The sequence below is a fragment of the Pelophylax lessonae genome, assembly GCF_965119305.1.
Source record: "Pelophylax lessonae genome assembly, chromosome: 7".
Lineage (NCBI taxonomy): Eukaryota > Metazoa > Chordata > Amphibia > Anura > Ranidae > Pelophylax > Pelophylax lessonae.
The window spans coordinates 263460626-263480206 of NC_138774.1; the positions used below are offsets into that span (position 1 = coordinate 263460626).

General features: G+C 42.3%; 1 protein-coding gene across 3 annotated transcripts in view; it reads right to left on the reverse strand.

Moving 5' to 3' along the window:
• The window catches only part of NEK6 (NIMA related kinase 6), a 404599-nt gene that overhangs the window by 27260 nt on the left and 357758 nt on the right, over positions 1-19581 (reverse strand). For all 3 annotated transcript variants that reach the window (XM_082263334.1, XM_082263332.1, XM_082263333.1), the window contains one exon: positions 10181-10294. In XM_082263334.1, the coding sequence (XP_082119460.1) occupies positions 10181-10294 (114 nt within the window). The remainder of the gene's footprint in view (positions 1-10180; positions 10295-19581) is intronic.

Here is a 19581-nt window from a genome sequence, read left to right on the forward strand (position 1 = left end):
GCTGTACAGCTAAAGGAGCAATTTTCTCGGTTCTAACCTGGTTTGCAACACTGGAAGCATTTAATATTTTATCACATATAATGAACAGAAAACAGTGTGCATGAGAACAAAATTGCTGCTGGAGTGAGGCAGGACTACAGAAGCTGCTTTAGTCAGGATCTTTATGAGGTTGCACAGGATCAGGGCCCAGGGGAATGAATGAGCTGATCAGTAACACATCGTGCTCTGCTTTGTGCTCTCAAGGGGATGTAGGGGGATGACGGAGAAAAAAAAAAAACAACATCCAAACATGATCAATTGCAAGTATTTGTGGTGAGCTGAAAAAAAAAAAAAGAAGCTCAGAAACAGTATTTCCTTGGGTCGTTGATGTATGTTACAGGACAAACATTGTTGAGTGAGCTGCATGATAGTTGTAGCCTGAAAATTGATTGAGATATCGATTCACGTCTCGGAGTCATCCATGGCAGAAGGAAACCAAAAGATGAATAGTAAGCTGCAGTTTAGGTGGACAGGTTTTGTTGACACTCAATAACCCTGTCAATTACTGCAGAATGGGGTTCTGTCTTATAAAACACAACTGGAACTGCAGATGTTGAACGGAGACATTCAACCACATTGGGGTTCACTGCTATTCATTTTCAGTGGCACCCCAACATGCAAGAACCTGAGAAAATAAATGCACCCATATCAAGGGCACGCTAAAAAGGATTTGGCAGAGCACAATAAGTCAACACATTACATGAAACATAACAAAGGTGTGAAGGGGCCCTCCAAGGCCAGAGAATTCACTCCCCAGTCAATGATCTTTATCATGATCATTACATCTGTAGAACCAGAAGAGAAGCTCCATAATCCAAGTCAGTAAAAAAGGACTAAAAAAACATTAATGTATGCCAAATTATATAGATTATAATTAATGCTAGCAGTATATAAGTATATGGAGCTTCTGCGTTGTTGCACAACACAGTTTGCAAAGTTTTGGATAACAATGGTAATCTTAAAAGTATTTCTTCTCAATTAAATTAAAAGGTTATATGGAGGATCTCAGCTATAAGGGTGAAGCGATGGTAGTGGTGGTTTTGGCTTTAGCTTTGCATTGTAAGGGTTAACTGCTTGTTTTGCCCAGGGGATGATGAATAATGACAAAAATTTTGGGCAAAACACAAGTCGCAATACCATCATCAACCTCTCTGACTTTGGGCTACATGAAAGACTTATCAGATTGCTGAGATGTCCTTCTCCCCCCACAAACTCAGTGAGTGAACTTACGGTGTAGAAAGATATAAGCTTGTTCCTGGGAAAAGTATGTTTAAGAAAAATTCACTACAGATCTTATCCGGAATTTACGGGAGAACCACAACCACATTCCCAGGATCAGGCTGCACTTGATGCCCTCACCTCCTGGAATGATAAGGAAGAAGACAACGATATCCCCACAACCTCACAACAAGATCCCTTGAGAAAAGAAGCAAATCTGTTGATTCGGTCAACAAAAATGCCACCAATTAAGAACAGGTGGCTTGGAGTATTCTCAGACTTAGTTCATGTAGACCTTGCCCACCGGAATTGGAAAATTCAGAGTAGTGATAACATTGATTCAGAAGAACGCCAAGCCCTGCCGGAAGCACCCAACTTGTTCATCAAAAAAAGTTATAAGGGGTGCAAAATGTTGTCCTACTATCAGAAGAACATTATGAGAAAGAAATAAAGAGCCAGTTAAATGGTCGATCTGCATATATAAAAATAAGAATCAACCCCCTCCCAACCCCAGTGAAGGAACTGTACTGGGACCAATTTTGTTTAATATCTTCATAAGTGATATTGCAAAAGGCCTCGATGGTAAGGTTTGTCTTTTTGCTGATGACACAAAGATATGTAACAGGGTTGATGTTCCTGGAGGGAAATGCCAAATGGAAAAGGATTTAGGAAAACTAGAAGAATGGTCAGAACTCTGGCAACTGAAATTTAATGTGGATAAGTGCAAGATAATGCACCTGGGGCGTAAAAACCCAAGGGCAGAATATAGAATATTTGACACAGTCCTGACCTCAGTATCTGAGGAAAGGGATTTAGGAGTAATTATTTCAGAAGACTTAAAGGTGGGAAGACAATGTAATAGAGCAGCACGAAATGCCAACAGAATGCTTGGATGTATAGGGAGAGGTATAAGCAGTAAAAAGAGAGAAGTGCTTATGCCGCTGTACAGAACACTGGTGAGACCTCACTTGGAGTATTGTGCGCAGTACTGGAGGCCATATCTCCAGAAGGATATAGATACTCTAGAGAGAGTTCAGAGAAGAGCCACTAAACTAGTACATGGATTGCAGGAAAAAACTTACCAGGAAAGGTTAAAGGACCTTAACATGTATAGCTTGGAAGAAAGAAGAGACAGAGGGGATATGATAGAAACTTTTAAATACATAAAGGGAATCAACTCGGTAAAGGAGGAGAGCATATTTAAAAGAAGAAAAACTACCACAAGAGGACACAGTTTTAAATTAGAGGGGCAAAGGTTTAAAAGTAATATGAGGAAGTATTACTTTACTGAGAGAGTAGTGGATGCATGGAATAACCTTCCTGCAGAAGTGGTAGCTGCAAATACAGTGAAGGAGTTTAAGCATGCATGGGATAGGCATAAGGCTATCCTTCATATAAGATAGGGCCAGGGACTATTCATAGGATTCAGATATATTGGGCAGACTAGATGGGCCAAATGGTTCTTATCTGCTGACACATTCTATGTTTCTATGAACTAAACTATAAGCTCTTACTAACCTATGAGGCAAATCTTATCTCTAAGAAAGAACATGAATACTTAAGGGTCACTGTGTACAACACACTAACTATTTATGTGATCCCAAAGACACATACATCTCTGCAAAATCCCCCCAGGTAGGCGATTATCTTGGCAATATACAAGGCCCACTTGAGCGTATTGGAATATACCTCGATGCCCTTTTAAAAGCGATGGTCGTGGGGTTGCTTTCCTATGTCCAAGACACCAGGGATGTGCTGGCCAGGATCTCCTCAGTGGAGGTTCTGCCAAATGTCATCCTGGTGGGGATAGATGTAGAATCACTTTATACATCTATACCTAACACCTGAGGCCTGGCTGCCACAGCGCATTTCTTGGACTGCAACTTCCCATCTATGGGAGCACACAACGAGTTTCTATTGGAGTGGTTTAAGTTCACCCTATGGTACAGCTATTTTCAGTATGAAAAGATACGCGGCATTTCTATGGGAGCCCTGTGTGCAACCGCCTATGCATGCCTCCAACTCGGTTGGTGGTAGGAGGAGATAGTCTATTGCTCTGAACTGTACCTTAGCCATACCCAATTAGGGCTAAGGTAAATTAATGATGTGTTACCACTGTGGAAAGGGACCCCAGAGACTCATGGAAACTTCCATGAGTGTATTAAATTCTAATAATAGGAATATCGATTCACTGTAACTTTCACATACAACAGCCACCAAATTTCTTTTCTGGACCTCTTGATAAGCATAGATGATGGCAAGCTCATCACCAAAACATACAAGAAAGAGACAGCTGCCAACACCCTCCTGGAAGGACTTGCATGTGTTTACATGCACAAACCAGTGGCGGCTGGTGCTCCATGGGCCGGGGAGGGCGGCAGAGGGACTGCACCATACCCCCGCCTGGACCACACCAGGATGCACACCATACCCCCCCCCCCCAGACCACAGCGAGACAGGAGAGGGGGGGGACAGGACAGAGGAGACAGGACAGGGGAGACATGAGACCCTGCCTGGATGCAGCAGCAAGGCGGCTTCGGCTTCTTCCCCATCTTCTACGTCTCCCCCCTCCTCCTCCATGCCCAATGGCATGGCTTCTCCTTTCGGCCAATCGGGAAACGGGTCTCAAAACCTGCATCCTCATTGGCTAGGACGAGGATCCGTGTAACAATAGCGAATTTTCACACTCTGTCCCTCAACACTTGAGCTGGCATAGTTGGTACCCTGGATTTATATGGTATTATGGTGTGCTTGGTTCTGAATGTGACTGTACACCTGGGCATGCCTTATGTATGACATGTATTGACAACTTTTAATTATTGTCTATAGCCTATCAACCGTGATTATATTTTTTCCAATTTTTCTATATGCTGATTAATAACGTTTTTTTCAAGGAGAAACCGCTGGCTGCCCTATTCCCTCTTCACACTTTTTGAACTACTTATAGGTCTTTCCTATTTTCTTTTGTTTCCAATGACCAACATTTGCCTTATTCCTTGACCCTGCAGACTTCCTCTGTGCTGGTAGGAACTATCCCCCGAAGATGCTTTTTTTGTTGCCCAAATGGTCGCAGTTCTCTGTCATTATCCTGCACAATGCAGGACCAGCAGTCCTGCATTGTGCATGAGGTTGCGGGGAACCTGTCCACATTTCAGGATGTTGGACAGAGGAGAGAGATGGTTCCTAGGGAAGCCAGGAATAATAGTAAAAAGAGCAGTTAAGCTTTGCAGTGTAAAGGGTGGCCCGCTAAAAGGGTAAAGTTTTTTTATTGCTGAGTTTTTTTAAGCTTGGGAAAAGGGATTCAGGGGAACATAAGTATATACAAAAATGGTCCATATAGTAAACAAGATGAAAAGTTGTTCACTTTAAAGTGTATTTCCACTTTTACAACAGTAATTGCTATCCCCCCTTCTTCATCGCGGGTATTCCTCTTTCTGCATCAGCAGTGATTTCTTTCTTCTTTTTTTTTCCGCAGCAGCACTAAAAATATTTAGGGCATAATTGCTGTTCCTCCATTCTGCATTGCAGGCATTTCTCCTCTGCGTCAGTAGTGGTTCCCTTTTTTACATTTTTTTTTATGGCTTTCTTTAAAAAAAATAAAAACTATAATAAAACGGTTTATAGTGTACCAAGCCCAAAATTTTGTACCCAAGCACCATATTTTCATCCTACACTCTATAATAAAAAGTTATAAAAAATCCCCCCCAAAAAATAAAAACAATAATAAAACAGGTTCCATTTTTTAGACTTCACCAACACCCAAGGCCCAATTTTTCTGCACCTTTTTGACAGGTACATTTAAAAAAAAAAAAAAAAAAAAAAAAAACACATTTCTTTTTCTGTAATGCTGGGAGCCAGCAATACAATACAGCTGCGAGCAAGTTTAATTTTTCTTTTAGAAATGTCAGTATTGCTGCAGCAGGCTCTATACATCTTACAGATGCACCACTTTACAGGCAGCTAAAGAGACCCCCCAGGCATAATATTTAACCACTTAAGCCCCGGAAGATTTTACCCCCTTCCTGACCAGGGTTTTTTTTGCGATTTTTCACTGCGTGATTTTAACGGACAATTGCGCGGTCGTGCGACGCTGTACCTAAACGAATTTGACGTCCTTTTTTTCTCACAAACAGAGCTTTCTTTTGGTGGTATTTGATCACCTGTGCGATTTTTTGATCATGCGCTATAAACAAAAAAAGAGCGTCAATTTTGCAAAAATAACAATATTTTTCACATTTTTGTATATGAAATTCCCCCCCAAAAAAATGTAAAAATCAATTTTTTTTAACATTTTCGGCCAATTTGTTTTATGCTACATATGTTTGATAAAAAAAAATCGCAAAAAGCGTATTTTGATTGGTTTGCGCAAAAGTTATTGCGTTTACTAACAAAGGGAAAGATTTTTGTCATTTTTGTTGTTTTTTTTTTAACGCGTAATGATCTGCGATTTTTTTTTGCGGTACTGCGACATTGGGGCGGACAGATCGGACCCTTGACTGACATTTTTGACACTTTTGGGGTTACCAGTGACATTACTGCAGTAATCAGTGCTATACATATGCACTGTTACTGTAAAAATACACTGGTGGTGAAGGGGTTAACTTTATTTGAGAGGGAGGGGCTGTGTGTGTCCCTAGGGGCGTGATTCTAACTGTGATTGGCTGTGGCTTGAGCTGTAGGAACAGTGATCAATGGTTCTACATAGTAGAACTGTATGATCAGTGTTTCTACACAGGGGAGAATGACAGGCGGCTTGTTTACATCAGCCGCCTGCCTTTCTCCCTCTGCACCCACGATCGCTGAATGACCGGCGGACATCGGGTCCGCCGGTCACACGCGCGGGGGGGTCCGTGACCGCCCGGGAGTGGGAGCGCGCCTCCGGCGACGCGCGCTCGCTCCCCAGAGCCTCACAGGCTAGTGACGTATATATACGTCACTTTGCCTGTGAGGGGCTGACCGCCGCAGTATATCTACTTGCAGCGGTCGGCAAGTGGTTAAAAATGATACTCGGTACTGCTCCGCCCCTCCAACTAGATACACTTTACCCGGTTCCTGACCGGCCGCCGCCTTTTTACTGTGGCAGTGCGGCTCTCATGCACGAACCGACGTAGACCTACATCGGACGCGTGCCTGCAGCTAGGGGGCGAGCGCGCGCCGCCCCCACTTGGCAGCGGGGACTTCGATGCAGGGGGGAGGCGGCTCAGATTGCCGCCTGACACCCGTGATCGTTCCCCGGTGAGGGAGAACGACGGTCGGCTGTTGTAAACACAGCTGACCGTTCTTCTCTCTGGGATGATCACATAGTGCCTGTGATCCTGCTATGTAGGATCACAGGTTTCTGTGATCATTTCACAAGCCACGCCCCCCCCACAGTTAGAATCACTCCCCTAGACTCACATTTAACCCCTTGATCACCCACAGTGTTAACCCCTTCCCTGCCAGTGTCATTATTACAGTAACAGTGTTTATTTATAGCATTGATTACTGTAGTAATGTCACTGGTCCCCCCAAAAGTGTCAAAAATGTAAATTAGGGGTCCGATCTGTCCGCCGCAAAGTCGCAGTCCCGCAAAAAATTGTAGATTGCCGCCATTACTAGTAAAATAAATAAATAAATAAAAATGACATATTTTCCGTAGTTAGTAGACGCAATAACTTTTGCGCAAACCAATCAAAATACGCTTATTGCGATATTTTTCTTTCACCAAAAATATAGGGCAGAAAACAAATTGGCCTAAATAAAATGTTAAAAAATTTTGATTTTTAATTTTTTTGGGAATGTTATGTAGTAATGTCACTGGTCCCCCCAAGTGTCAAAAATGTCAGTTAATGGGCCATACACACTATAAGATTATCTGAAGACTTTTTCCTTTAGACTTACCAAAACCATATAATATGAGGTCAAACCTAAACACTTTCAATTTGTATGCAATCAGGCAGGCCCTTGCACTACATAGAAAAGGTAAATCTGAAGGAAGTCTAACCACAAAAGTTGGATAGTGTGTATCCAGCTTAAGGGTCCAATCTGTCCGCCGCAATGTCGCAGTCCCGCAAAAAATGGCTACTAGTAAAAAAATAAATAAAAATGACATAAATCTTTCCCCTAGTTTGTAGACGCAATAACTTTTGCACAAACCATTCAAATACGCTTATTGAGATTTTTTTTTACCAAAAATATGTAGCAGAATACAAATTGGCCTGAAAGGATGAAAAAAATTAGATTTTTACAATTTTTTTATTGGGAATGTTTTATAGCAGAATGTGAAAAATATTGTTTCTTTTTTCAGAATTGTCGCTCTTTTTTTGTTTATAGCGCAAAAAATAAAAATCGCAGGGGTGATCAAATACCACCAAAAGAAAGCTTTATTTGTGGGGGGAAAAAAAGAACATACATTTTATTTGGGTACAGCGTCGCACGACCGCGCAATTGTCCCTTAAAATGACGAAGTGCTGAATCGCAAAATATGGCCTGGTCATTAAGGGGGAAAATCCTTCCGGTCCAGAAGTGGTTAAAGGCCTACCTATAGGTACAAGTTCCAAGAGAGGGTTTTCAACCTCTTTAAAGAGGAAGTAAACTCTCTGAAAAAAAAACCTGTAAAGACAAAGGCATAATGAGCTAGTATGCATCACATACTAGCTCATTATGAAGTACTTACCTAAAAACTAAGCCCCCGCAGTGGCGACAGGATGGCCAACATATTCGGCCATCCTGCTTCCTGGATCGGGAGGCGCAATTACATCACTCCCGTGCATGCACGCAGCATCCACGCACGGGTGGCCGTTCCTTCAGAGCGCATGCGCCGATGACATCATCGGCTGCATGCAATGTAAATATCTCCTAAACAGTGCATGTTTAGGAGATATTTATAGCACCTATAGGCAAGCCTTAATATAGGCTTACCTATAGGTAAAAGTCTTTAAAGTGGGTTTACAATCTCTTTAACTGGTTGCCGACCGCCGCAAGTACATATACTGCGGCGGTCAGCCCCGGCCAGGGAAAGTGACGTATGGGTACGTCACTAGCCTGTCACTTGCTTGTGAGCCAATAGCGGGCAAGCGCGCGCCCGCGGAGGCGCGCGCCTGCCCCGGCTCGTTCCCTGGGAAGTCCGTGCGTGTGACCGGTGGACCCGATGTCCGCCGGTCACTCGCGATCGTCCGCCGTGAAGGGAGAAAGGCAGGCGGCTAATGTAAACAAAGCCGCCTGTCATTCTCCCCTGTGTATGAATAGTGATCATACGGTTCTACTATGTAGGACCGTTGATCACTGTTCCTAGACTAGTAACCATGTCCAATCACAGTTAGAAGCACGTTACTAGGGACACACCTAACCCCTCCTTCCCCAATAAAGTTAACCCCTTCCCTGCCAGTGTCATTTTGCAGTAACAGTGCATATATATAGCACTGATTACTGTAGTAATGTCACTGGTAACCTCAAAAGTGTCAAAAATGTCAGTCAAGGTCCGATCTGTCCACCGCAATGTCGCAGTCCCGCCCAAAAAATCGCAGATCGCCGCCATTACTCGTTAAAAAAAAAAACAACAAAAATCTTTCCCTTAGTAAACGCATTAACTTTTGCGCAAACCAATCAAAATACGCTTTTTGCGATTTTTTTTTTACCAAACATATGCAGCAGAAAACAAATTGGCCTAAAATGTTAAAAAAATTTGATTTTTACATTTTTTTTTGGGGGGGGGGGGGTAATTTCATATAAAAAAATGTGAAAAATATTGTTATTTTTTCAAAATTTACCCTCTTTTTTTGCTTGTAGCGCAAAAAGTAAAAATTGCACAGGTGATCAAATACCACCAAAAGAAAGCTCTGTTTTCTTTTGTTTTATTTGGGTACAGTGCTGCACGAACGCCCAATTGTCCGTTAAAGTCACGCAGTGCTGATTCGCAAAATAGGGCCTGGTCATTGAGTAGCCAAATCCTATGGGGCTAAAGTGGTTAAAGCTCTGCAGAGATACACCTTAAGAGGGAAGATAACTATATACAATAACACAAAAAAAAATCTTATTTCATCATTTTAAATGGCACAGTTAGCTACAGCCATTTTTATATAGGCAGGCTAAAATTCACAAAAATAAGGACATAATGTGACAGTTAACAGTTTACTGTATATTTTAAAGCTGGAGCATGACACACCGAGGAACAATTTAAGGAAGAATTATATTTTATGATTCACAGTGGATCCATGAACAGCACCCCCCGGAGAGCACACTTGCCGGATAAAGCACAACTTAGAATATAAATGAAGGCCAAGGATCAGCAGGTAGAAAGGGGTCAGCTCAGGCCTGGCCTCTGCTTTTAATATATGTGCCGTTCTTTTGTTTTTTTTTTTTTGATAGAGATTATTTCATGCCGAACCAAATCTCTTCGAAAAAAGAAGACATGCTACTTTTCCTGGCAGAAGCAGCATGTACAGACAGCTAAACCAGAGCCAAAGGGCTCGCCCCACGCACTTTCACTCTGGCGCTGTGCTAATAGTGCATGCACACCATCTGGAGCTCGGCTTTGCCTGAGCTGGTGCTTCGGAGCCTTAAACACTCCTTCGCACCCTCAGCTGTATCACTGTACTTACATGTGCTCTTTAGCACTGCCAGAGGGAGGTGGACAGACAGTAATTGTACAGACAGGAAACACATCTGTCAACTTACACTAATTCCTAGAGCCAGCAGGCAATTACTGAGCTGACATCACAGGAGCGTGAAATATGGAAAGAGCGGCAGCACTACATACACATCATGTACATATTCATTCTGTAAACTCCACTATTTTTGTTTGCATTGTACAATGCACACCGTGCTATTCATGGGTAGCCAACAATTAAGTGGAACATTCACTTAAAGGCCTGCCATGGACATATAGCAATTCATCAGTGGTCTTCTACGTTTGGAGAGTCTGGCAGATAGTGTGTCTACTTACTTTTTCTGAGTAGTGTTCTGTGGGTAGGGGAGGATATTCACACTGTTCTATCTTCTGACACAGAGAAAACAAGTTCATTTTGTCTCCATAGAAAGGACTCTGTAGTGCTGCCATCTGTACACAGAAATAAAATTGGTAAACACATGAAAAGTGTTCAGAACACTGCTAGAGTAAAATAAATGATAACACACAGGATTTCATTTATCAAAGTGTCTTAAAGCGGTTGTAAACCTAAAAAAAAAACCCCTGCAAGACAAAGGCATAATGAGCTAGTATGCATCGCATACTAACTCATTATGAATTACTTACCTTAGAACGAAGCCCCGACACGGACCCCCGGACACCGCTGTGGGAGCTGACATGATCCCTCGGCGTCTCTTCCGGGTTCGGCGGCTCCAGCGCTGTGATTGGCCGGAGCCGCGATGACGTCACTCCCGTGCATTTTCCGGCAAGCTCCCGGCAAGGAAAGCTTAAGATCCGTCGGACCTTCAGAGCGCACGCGCCGCTCGCGTGAGCAGCTGCATGCAGTGCAAATATCTCCTAAACCGTGCCGGTTTAGGAGATATTAATTGTACCTACAGGTAAGCCTTATTATTGGCTTACCTGTAGTTGAAAGTGGAAAAAAGCGGGATACTACTGATTTAAAGGCATAGTTCACCTTTACCATAAAACTGCCTAAACAGATAAGGGTGCCTGAAGAATAACCTTAAAAACTGTGCAGCTTTGACCAAAGTTGAATAATTTCCTTGCTATAGATATAGGTCATTTCATTATACATACAGTCAGGTCCATAAATATTGGGACAATAACACAATTCTAATCTTTTTGGCTCTATACACCACCACAATGGATTTGAAATGAAACAAACAAGACGTGCTTTAACTGCAGACTTTCAGCTTTAATTTGAGCGTATTATATACATACATCCAAAGCAGGTGAAAGGTGTAGGAATTACAAAAGTTTGTATATGTGCCTTCCACTTTTTAAGAAACCAAAAGTAATGGGACAATTGGCTGCTCAGCTGTTCCATGGCCAGGTGTGTGTTATTCCCTCATTATCCCATTTACAAGGAGCAGATAAGAGGTCCAGGGTTCATTTAAAGTGTGCTATTTGCATTTGGAATCTGTTGATGTCAACTCTCAATATGAGATCCAAAGAGCTGTCACTATCAGTGAAGCAAGCCATCATTAGGCTGAAAAAACAAAACAAACCCATCAGAGAGATAGAAAAAACATTAGGTGTAGCCAAATCAACTGTTTGGAACATCCTTAAAAAGAAAGAACGATGACCCTCTTCATTATCTCTTGGGCCTTCCCTTCCCTTCCCCTGGGTTTCCAAACCCACCAGGCGCTTGATCTCCTACCTCCTAGTTGTGGCCAGGAGAGCAATCCCGTTGTGCTGGCGCCAGATGGGACCTCCTGACGTGGTTCTTTTTCAGCGCTTGGTGATGGAGATACGGAGAATGGAATTCCTGATGGCTACGGTACATGATGAAGTTTCTCCCTTCAATACTATTTGGGCAGATTGGGACCTTCATGTTTCTGATTTGACATGATTGTACCTTTATACAATATTGATTAGTTTCCTATTCCTCCCTGTATGCTAATTATTCTTACAGTCTGTTGCATGCTCTGGCGTATTTTTTCTCTTTTATATGCTTACACCTACTGGGATTGCTATGTATTGCTTTGCAATGTTCTGTTTATGGGGTGGTCCATCCCTTGTTTGTTAATTGTATCTGTTTCTATTTTCAATAAAAAATACAATTTAAAAAAAAAAAGAAAAGAAAGAACGCTCCGGTGAGCTCAGCAACACCAAAAGACCCAGAAGACCACGGAAAACAACTGTGGTGGATGACCAAAGAATTATTTCCCTGGTGAAGAAAACACCCTTCACAACAGTTGGCCAGATCAAGAACACTCTCCAGGAGGTAGGTGTATGTGTGTCAAAGTCAACAATCAAGAGAAGACGTCACCAGAGTGAATACAGAGGGTTCACCACAAGATGTAATCCATTGGTGAACCTCAAAAACAGGAAGGCCAGATTAGAGTTTGCCAAACAAAATCTAAAAAAGCCTTCACAGTTCTGGAACAAAATCCTATGGACAGATGAGACCAAGATCAACTTTTACCAGAGTGATGGGAAGAGAAGAGTATGGAGAAGGAAAGGAACTTCTCATGATCCAAAGCATACCACCTCATCAGTGAAGCATGGTGGTGGTAGTATCATGGCATGGGCATGTATGGCTGCCAATGGAACTGGTCCTCTTGTATTTATTGATGATGTGACGGCTGACAAAAGCAGCAGGATGAATTCTGAACTGTTTCGGGCAATATTATCTGCTCATATTCAGCCAAATGCTTCAGAACTCATTGGACGCCGCTTCACAGTGCAGATGGACAATGACCCGAAGCATACTGCGAAAGCAACCAAAGAGTTTTTTAAGGGAAAGAAGCAGAATGTTATGCAATGGCCAAGTCAATCACCTGACCTGAATCTGATTGAGCATGCATTTCACTTGCTGAAGACAAAACTGAAGGGAAAATGTCCCAAGAACAAGCAGGAACTGAAGACAGTTGCAGTAGAGGCCTGGCAGAGCATCACCAGGGATGAAACCCAGTGTCTGGTGATGTCTATGCTTTCTAGACTTCAGGCTGTAATTGACTGCAAAGGATTTGCAACCAAGTATTAAAAAGTGAAAGTTTGATTTATGATTGTTAATCTGTGCCATTACTTTTGGTCCCTTAAAAAATTAGAGGCACATATACAAACTGTTGTAATTCCTACACCGTTCACCTGATTTGGATGTAAATACCCTCAAATTAAAGCTGAAAGTCTGCAGTTAAAGCCCATCTTGTTTGTTTCATTTCAAATCCATTGTGGTCATGTATAGAGCCAAAAAGATTAGAATTGTGTTGATGTCCCAATATTTATGGACCTGACTGTAGTTAGTCAGGTTGAAAAAAGACACAAGTCCATCTGGCTCAACCAATAAAAAACAAGAAAAAAAAAAACCAGTAATGAAAACCCAGCCATACAAGCCCATATACACAATCCTATACCCGCAGTTGATCCAGAGGAAGGTGAAAAAAACCCAGCAAAACATTATCCAATTTGGTACAGCAGGGGAAAAAAAATCCTTCCAAAAGCATGGCTTCTCCTTTTGGCTAATCGGGAAAAAGGGTCTCAGGACCCACTTCCTGATTGGCCAGGAGGAGAATCTGTGTGACAATAGTGAATATTCATTCACTATTGTCACACAACTGGGTGGGCTCAGGGCGCAGTGCACTGCGCCCCGAGCCCACCCTTTTTTGAAGCCTATTAGAGCCTCTGACTCTAATCACGTGCTTCAAAAACAAAAAAAAACCCATTGAAATCCATGCGTCCAGCGCCCTACATGTAGATAGGGGGGGCGGCGCCACAGAATGCGGAGGATTATCCTCTTAGGGTTCCATAGTGAGTAAAACAAGCATGCTTTACTGCACATACAGACTGATTTTACTGTTGTGGGTTTAGTAGCACTTTAAGTATATATAAATATTCACTTTAAGAATCCAATCATTCCTGTGTACTTACATTACCCAATCAAAAAAAGTGAATTGATTGTTCACAAATGAGAAAAAATTGTCAAAGATGAAATAACCTTGACACAAATTATGGGGTCTATTTATAAATAATTTGCTGCACTACAAGGGGTTAACTGCCCATTTCTGTCTAGAAGCAATGAAAACCTGTCTTGCAGCAAGGACCCTTTCCCCACATCCTGTTCCCCCAAAGGAATGTGGGGGGTTTGGGGGCATACTTTCAGGAATCTGAAAATTAATCATTTTAAAATGGCTTTTATGAAATAGAACAGCAACACTTACAGTATTTAACAGGTTTTTAAAAAGTTTATTAATGCCAGTAGAAGTAAATACATATAAATCTCAGCATCCAGCAAGGTGATTCACTTCAATCAGGATGCACCTTTGGCCGCTGATCTGTGCACAGTCCCAATGGCAAATGAAAGCCCTAAAAATAATCTACGGCCTTTACACTACCAATAAATCATGCAAATGGCTAAATTAATATTAAAGTACTCACTGCTTGCTGGGATTGTGTTTGTTTTTCCCAATCCGTATAGTATATGGTCTGGAACTAATGGCGCTTTTCCACTGCTGGTACCGCATGGTACGGTGTAGGAACGGTTTGGTACGGTACGGCGGTGCTTTTCCACTGCATGGAACCGAACGGTACGGCTCTCAAAAACAGTACCACCTCGATTGTGGTTCCAAGAGGAACATACCCGGTACCATATCCCACAATCCTTTGCATGCAGTCACTACTAGCCACTGATTGGTCAGAGAATCCCACCCACCCCGTTGTTATCCCACCCACTTAACTTTAGTACTACTTTAGTGGAAAAGCAAACCATACCGTACCGTACCGAACCGTTCCAACACCGTACCATGCGGTACCAGCAGTGGAAAAGCAAACCGGGCCAAGCAGGGACGAGTAGAGCGGAGCCGGTACTTGCAGTGGAAAAGTGCCATTAGTGAAGCTAAGGGCCAAGTTGTACTGTGGGCTAGGGAATTTATTTATGAAACAGAAATCTTACTTGCCTGATAGGAAGGTTGGGGGATCAGGGTTGGTCCCTTGGTATGGGGAGAAAGAGCTTCACCTTATCAGGCTTCAGCCAGAGCTTGTACCATCATCGCCCCCCCACCCTTGGGATTTTTTTTTTCCTTGCCATTGCTAGGTTTACTTTATGCCAATATTTGTTTGTCTATTTATTTGCATGTAGTAGGTCTTTTTACATAGTTACATAGTAGTTGAGGTTGAATAAAGACAATAGTCCATCCAATTCAACCTGTGTAGGTGTGTGTGGCCGTAATCATCTCACATACCCCTGAATGTTTTGATCCTTGAGATGTACGTCCAAGAGTCTTTTAAAAGTAGCCATACTCCCCGCAGTTACCACCATTTGTGGTAGAGAATTCCGCAATCTTGTAGCCCTTACGTAGCCTAAGGTTAAATCTCTTCTTCTCTATTTGCATTGTATGGCCACGTGTCCTCATGCATTCGCTCTTATTTGTTTATGCTTTGGTGTAGTGGTCATTTTGTTTCCATGTCATAGCAGCTTGTAGAGGTCTCTGGGTCTTTAAAGGTGGTACTGACCTAAATTTTTGAAGAGTTTTAGGTTGGACCCATGTTAGGTATGCATGTCCCTTCCCAGCAATAGGTCTAGGTTGATAACATTAACTTTACTGGGTTGTATCTGGGAGTACAGATGTGGTTAATTGTCTCGAGACAGTGTAGTAGTGGCTGGGGGCCTTTTCACTGGGTGCAGATGCAGCCTTCAAATACCTTGGACCTGTTAGGATCAATTGCTGTTCTGGTTATGTTTGATTGTATGATATGCATTGATTGCATTATTCACCAAGGCTGTATTACATTTCTTTGGTTGTGGTAAAATAAAGGGCTGCTTTGGCCACTTGACTATGTTGTTATTTTGTGTCTGGTCAGAAGAGATGGAGGGAAGTGTTCAGGGGCGTAACTACAGGGGTTGCAATTGCAACCGGGCCCCATGCTCCAGGGGGCCTGTGTGGCTCCACTGTACAGCAGGGGGGGGGGGCAGCATGTAGAGCCCCTGTGTGCTCCCCTGGTCCTCCCCACTGTGCTGCCCCCCCCCTTTCCTGCCAGCTGCTGCAGGGGATGTGTCACAATAGAGAACCAGGAAGGGGTCAGTAAATATATAATTTACCAGCTCCTTCCTCTTCTGAATGGACAGAGTCATAGTCAGTCATATTGTAAAAAATAAAATTAAAATGATAAAAAATAATACAATTAAAATACCAAAAAATAAAAACTACTGACACCAGTGGGCGCAAACTTCCAGGATCGCAAAGGTCACACTTGCAACCGGGCCCTGGCATTCCACCACCGTGGGGAGGCCCCGAGTTGTGAAAAGGGACTGTAATAAAGGGCCCTGCAACGAGAGTAAAGTGCCCCAGGATCAGTGGGAAAAGCCCCAGGCTTGAAGGGACGGGCCCAGGCCAGGGGTCCGGGGGGGCCCTTCATGGTTTCTTGCACCGGGGCCCTGAAGGTTCTAGTTATGCCTCTGGAAGTGTTGTATTGTGAGTTACTAGGGTAGGGATATATTGAGCCTGGGTACTCTGCAAAGCCCTCAGTCAAGATTTTGCAAGACAAAACTCGACAAATCAGTTACTACTTAATATTGTCTTTATCATTGCAGCCAAACTGGTTGAATGGCTCCTTGTGCTTCTACACTAGGCTAATAAACTGGCCAATAATGATCCAGCCACTAGATATTTAAAACACGCTACAAATCACTGGTCCAAAAATCAGGGTTTCTCTCTAAAATACAATTTTCTCTCAAAATGTGCAATGTACAGGCAACAAAAAGGGTAAAAACATTTTTGACCAATGTTTTCCTGATGTGCAGTGTACTGATGTGCTTTGACACTGCATAGAAATGGAAACATGCTTACAAACACATCTGTATGGTGCGAATAGGGCACATAGAAACCAATTGTTTTTGATGTGTCATTGCATTGGGCATGAATTAACACAACAACACAATGACATGGTGTGATTTATCCTTGCAGCACATGGCCAACAGAATCTGATCAGTCTCTAAGGTATACACCTTCAGTTAGCTAATTGATTAAGTAAACTGAATGCAGAATTCCAACAAATGTAAATGTAAAGTATGGTATGTGATTTTCTCCATAGGTTTCTGGGGCATACAGCCAGAACTAAAGCCCCGTACACACGCACAGATTGTTGGCCGTAAATTGTTGGCCAACGTCCGATCTGCCGATTGTAGGCTTGTTAGTATGATGCTTCCGACAACCAACTGCGAATTTTTGGCCGAAAAAAATCTGGTGTGCATGCTATAAAATTTTTGTTGGCCAACAAAGAACGGCCGATTGTTCCTCAGTCAGTACAGATTTCGGCAGACAAAAATCAGATGAGCAAAACTGGGCATGCTCAGAGAAGAAAAAATGCACGGAAAGTCAACCATCACATGACATCACTTCTGAAGTTGGTTTTTGTTGGCCAACAAAAGTCCAGTGCAAGTCTAGAGCACATTTCAACCAACAAACACTGGACAAAAGTTGGCCGATCAGTTGGCCAACAATCTGTGCATGTGTACAGGGCTTAAATGATAATACTGTATTATGCCACAATTCTTAATAGTAGTGATGATTTCTGGTTTCTCATTAGCTAGCACACTCAAAATTACCATAGTAAAGCTCTAAATTAAACATTATCTGTAAGTCAGAGAACAATATGGAAAGTGTAGTATGGTAACCAATCAGAAATGGTTTTTCATTCATTTGACTACAATAAAGTAACTTTTGATTGGTTGTTATAAATAACTGCATTTAGCACACAGGTAGTAGCCATTGCACATGTTTAACGAATAGACCCACTTCTTGGTTCCTATGATACTGTATTTTGCTAGGGGTCCACTTATAAAGCAGCTATATGTGCTTACCGTGACTGCTTTAACCAGTCTAAGACTGGCATGTTATGCTCCCTTCCTGTCCAGGCTATCTTTCAATTTCCAGTGCTGTTAAAATTTGACTGACAATTACTCGGTTATACCTGGATTTTATACCACTGTTTTGAGACAGATAGAGCTTTCTTTTGGAGGTATTTACATTGAAATAACCAGTCTTTTTTTTTACTATATAAAGGAACCAAGATAAAAAATAATAAATAAAAAAAATAGTCTGATTTCCTATTATAAAACATATCAAATAAAAATGCCAGGACAGTAAGAAAACCCCCCAAATTTTTGGAAAGCAGGCCCCTCAAGGTATTTGCTGCAATTTTTTCTTTAAATGAAGAAACATGCTGGTATTAGTATTAGTATTGGTATTAGTCACCCACTACAGCTAAATGCAAGTCTTGTTATTAATGAAAGTTCTCTGCAGGATAAAATTGCATTGTGTGCAATAGCTAGATGTCATGGATAAACCCAAAATACCATAAGGGCCCTCCCTTCCTAAAAAATCCCATAACCATTGGTGGTCAGTGGCACTTTAATTGCCTTACCCAAAATCAATCCCAAAATCATTGGTGGTCAATGGCATTTTAAAACTCCCTCCCCCTCCCCCATCATTGGTGGTCACTGGCATCCTAAATGCCCCCCCGAAACATTCTCAAAACATTGTTGGTAAGTGGCCTGTTCAAACCCCCTCTCCCCTTCCTTTAATTGCAGCTTTCCTCTCCTGCTGCTAGAGGAGGTAATGAATAGGTTCTTTAATTAAATCTTCTGTTCTCTGTGTTGTGAGAGGAAGGGAAGGGCTCACAATGTAAACAGTACTACACTTTACATTGGTGATCACTGTGATTGGTCATCACAGCAATCACATGGCACAGAGCCACTCCAAATGGCTCTGTGCTTTTAGCTGATGCTCTACACGGTCCTAACAGTGGAAGTAGTGCCTTTTATGTACCTGCCAAGTGCCGAGTCAAGCACAAAAAAGGGCATATAAGTTGTCAACAAGATGGTATAGATGCTCTGCTATGTTACACAAAAAGTTACACAACATGTTATCAATCCCTGACCAGTGTTGGAGATGAAGGGAAGAGGGTAGAATTATGTTACATATCTGTTGGTCCTGTTCGTATTAGGACCTATTGGGAAACTATCTTTAAACTATGCCACCAAATTATAGTAACCGCCTGGACCAAGACCCAAGCCTTATTATCTATTATACCTGGATCAATTACAAAGACCAAAAAAGCCCTTCTTTGATTCCTCCTATCTGCAGTCTGAGTCCTGATTCCTAGACATTGGAGGACAACCAAAATCCCTATTATTAGGAACTGGGTTGACGAGTTTAACCATATTGTGAGGATGGAGGAGTAAACAGCTAGTTTACAAGAACATCACTGAAACATTATAGAAGCTTGATGGACTTGGACTTGACTGACCAGCTCAAAAAAACTTCAGTACTTTCTCCGATCGCTACAAGGTGTTCTCAATGGCTATTCAGAAACTACTCCCAGCAGGGTACCCGCCCTTTTTATCTGCTCTACTTTCTTTTCCTTTTCTCCTTCTTTTTCCACTTCTTCTCTTCCAGCTTTTCTCTGTACGGTTTATTTACTCCCTCATTTTCTGAGGTTATGTAGATCAGTGGTCCTCAACTCCGGTCCTCATAGGGGAGCCTTGCAAACCTGGCCTGTTAGTGGGCCTTGAGGACCAGGGTTGAGGACCACTGATGTAGATGATACACATCTTATCTTGAGCACTACAATGCCATGAACAGCATTCACACAATTGCATTTAAGCTGTTTTATAGGACATGTTGCTGGTGCTACACTAGTATGTATTGCATCTCAGTGATAAAACGGGGAAGTTTCATCCCTTTTTTCTCATTGTT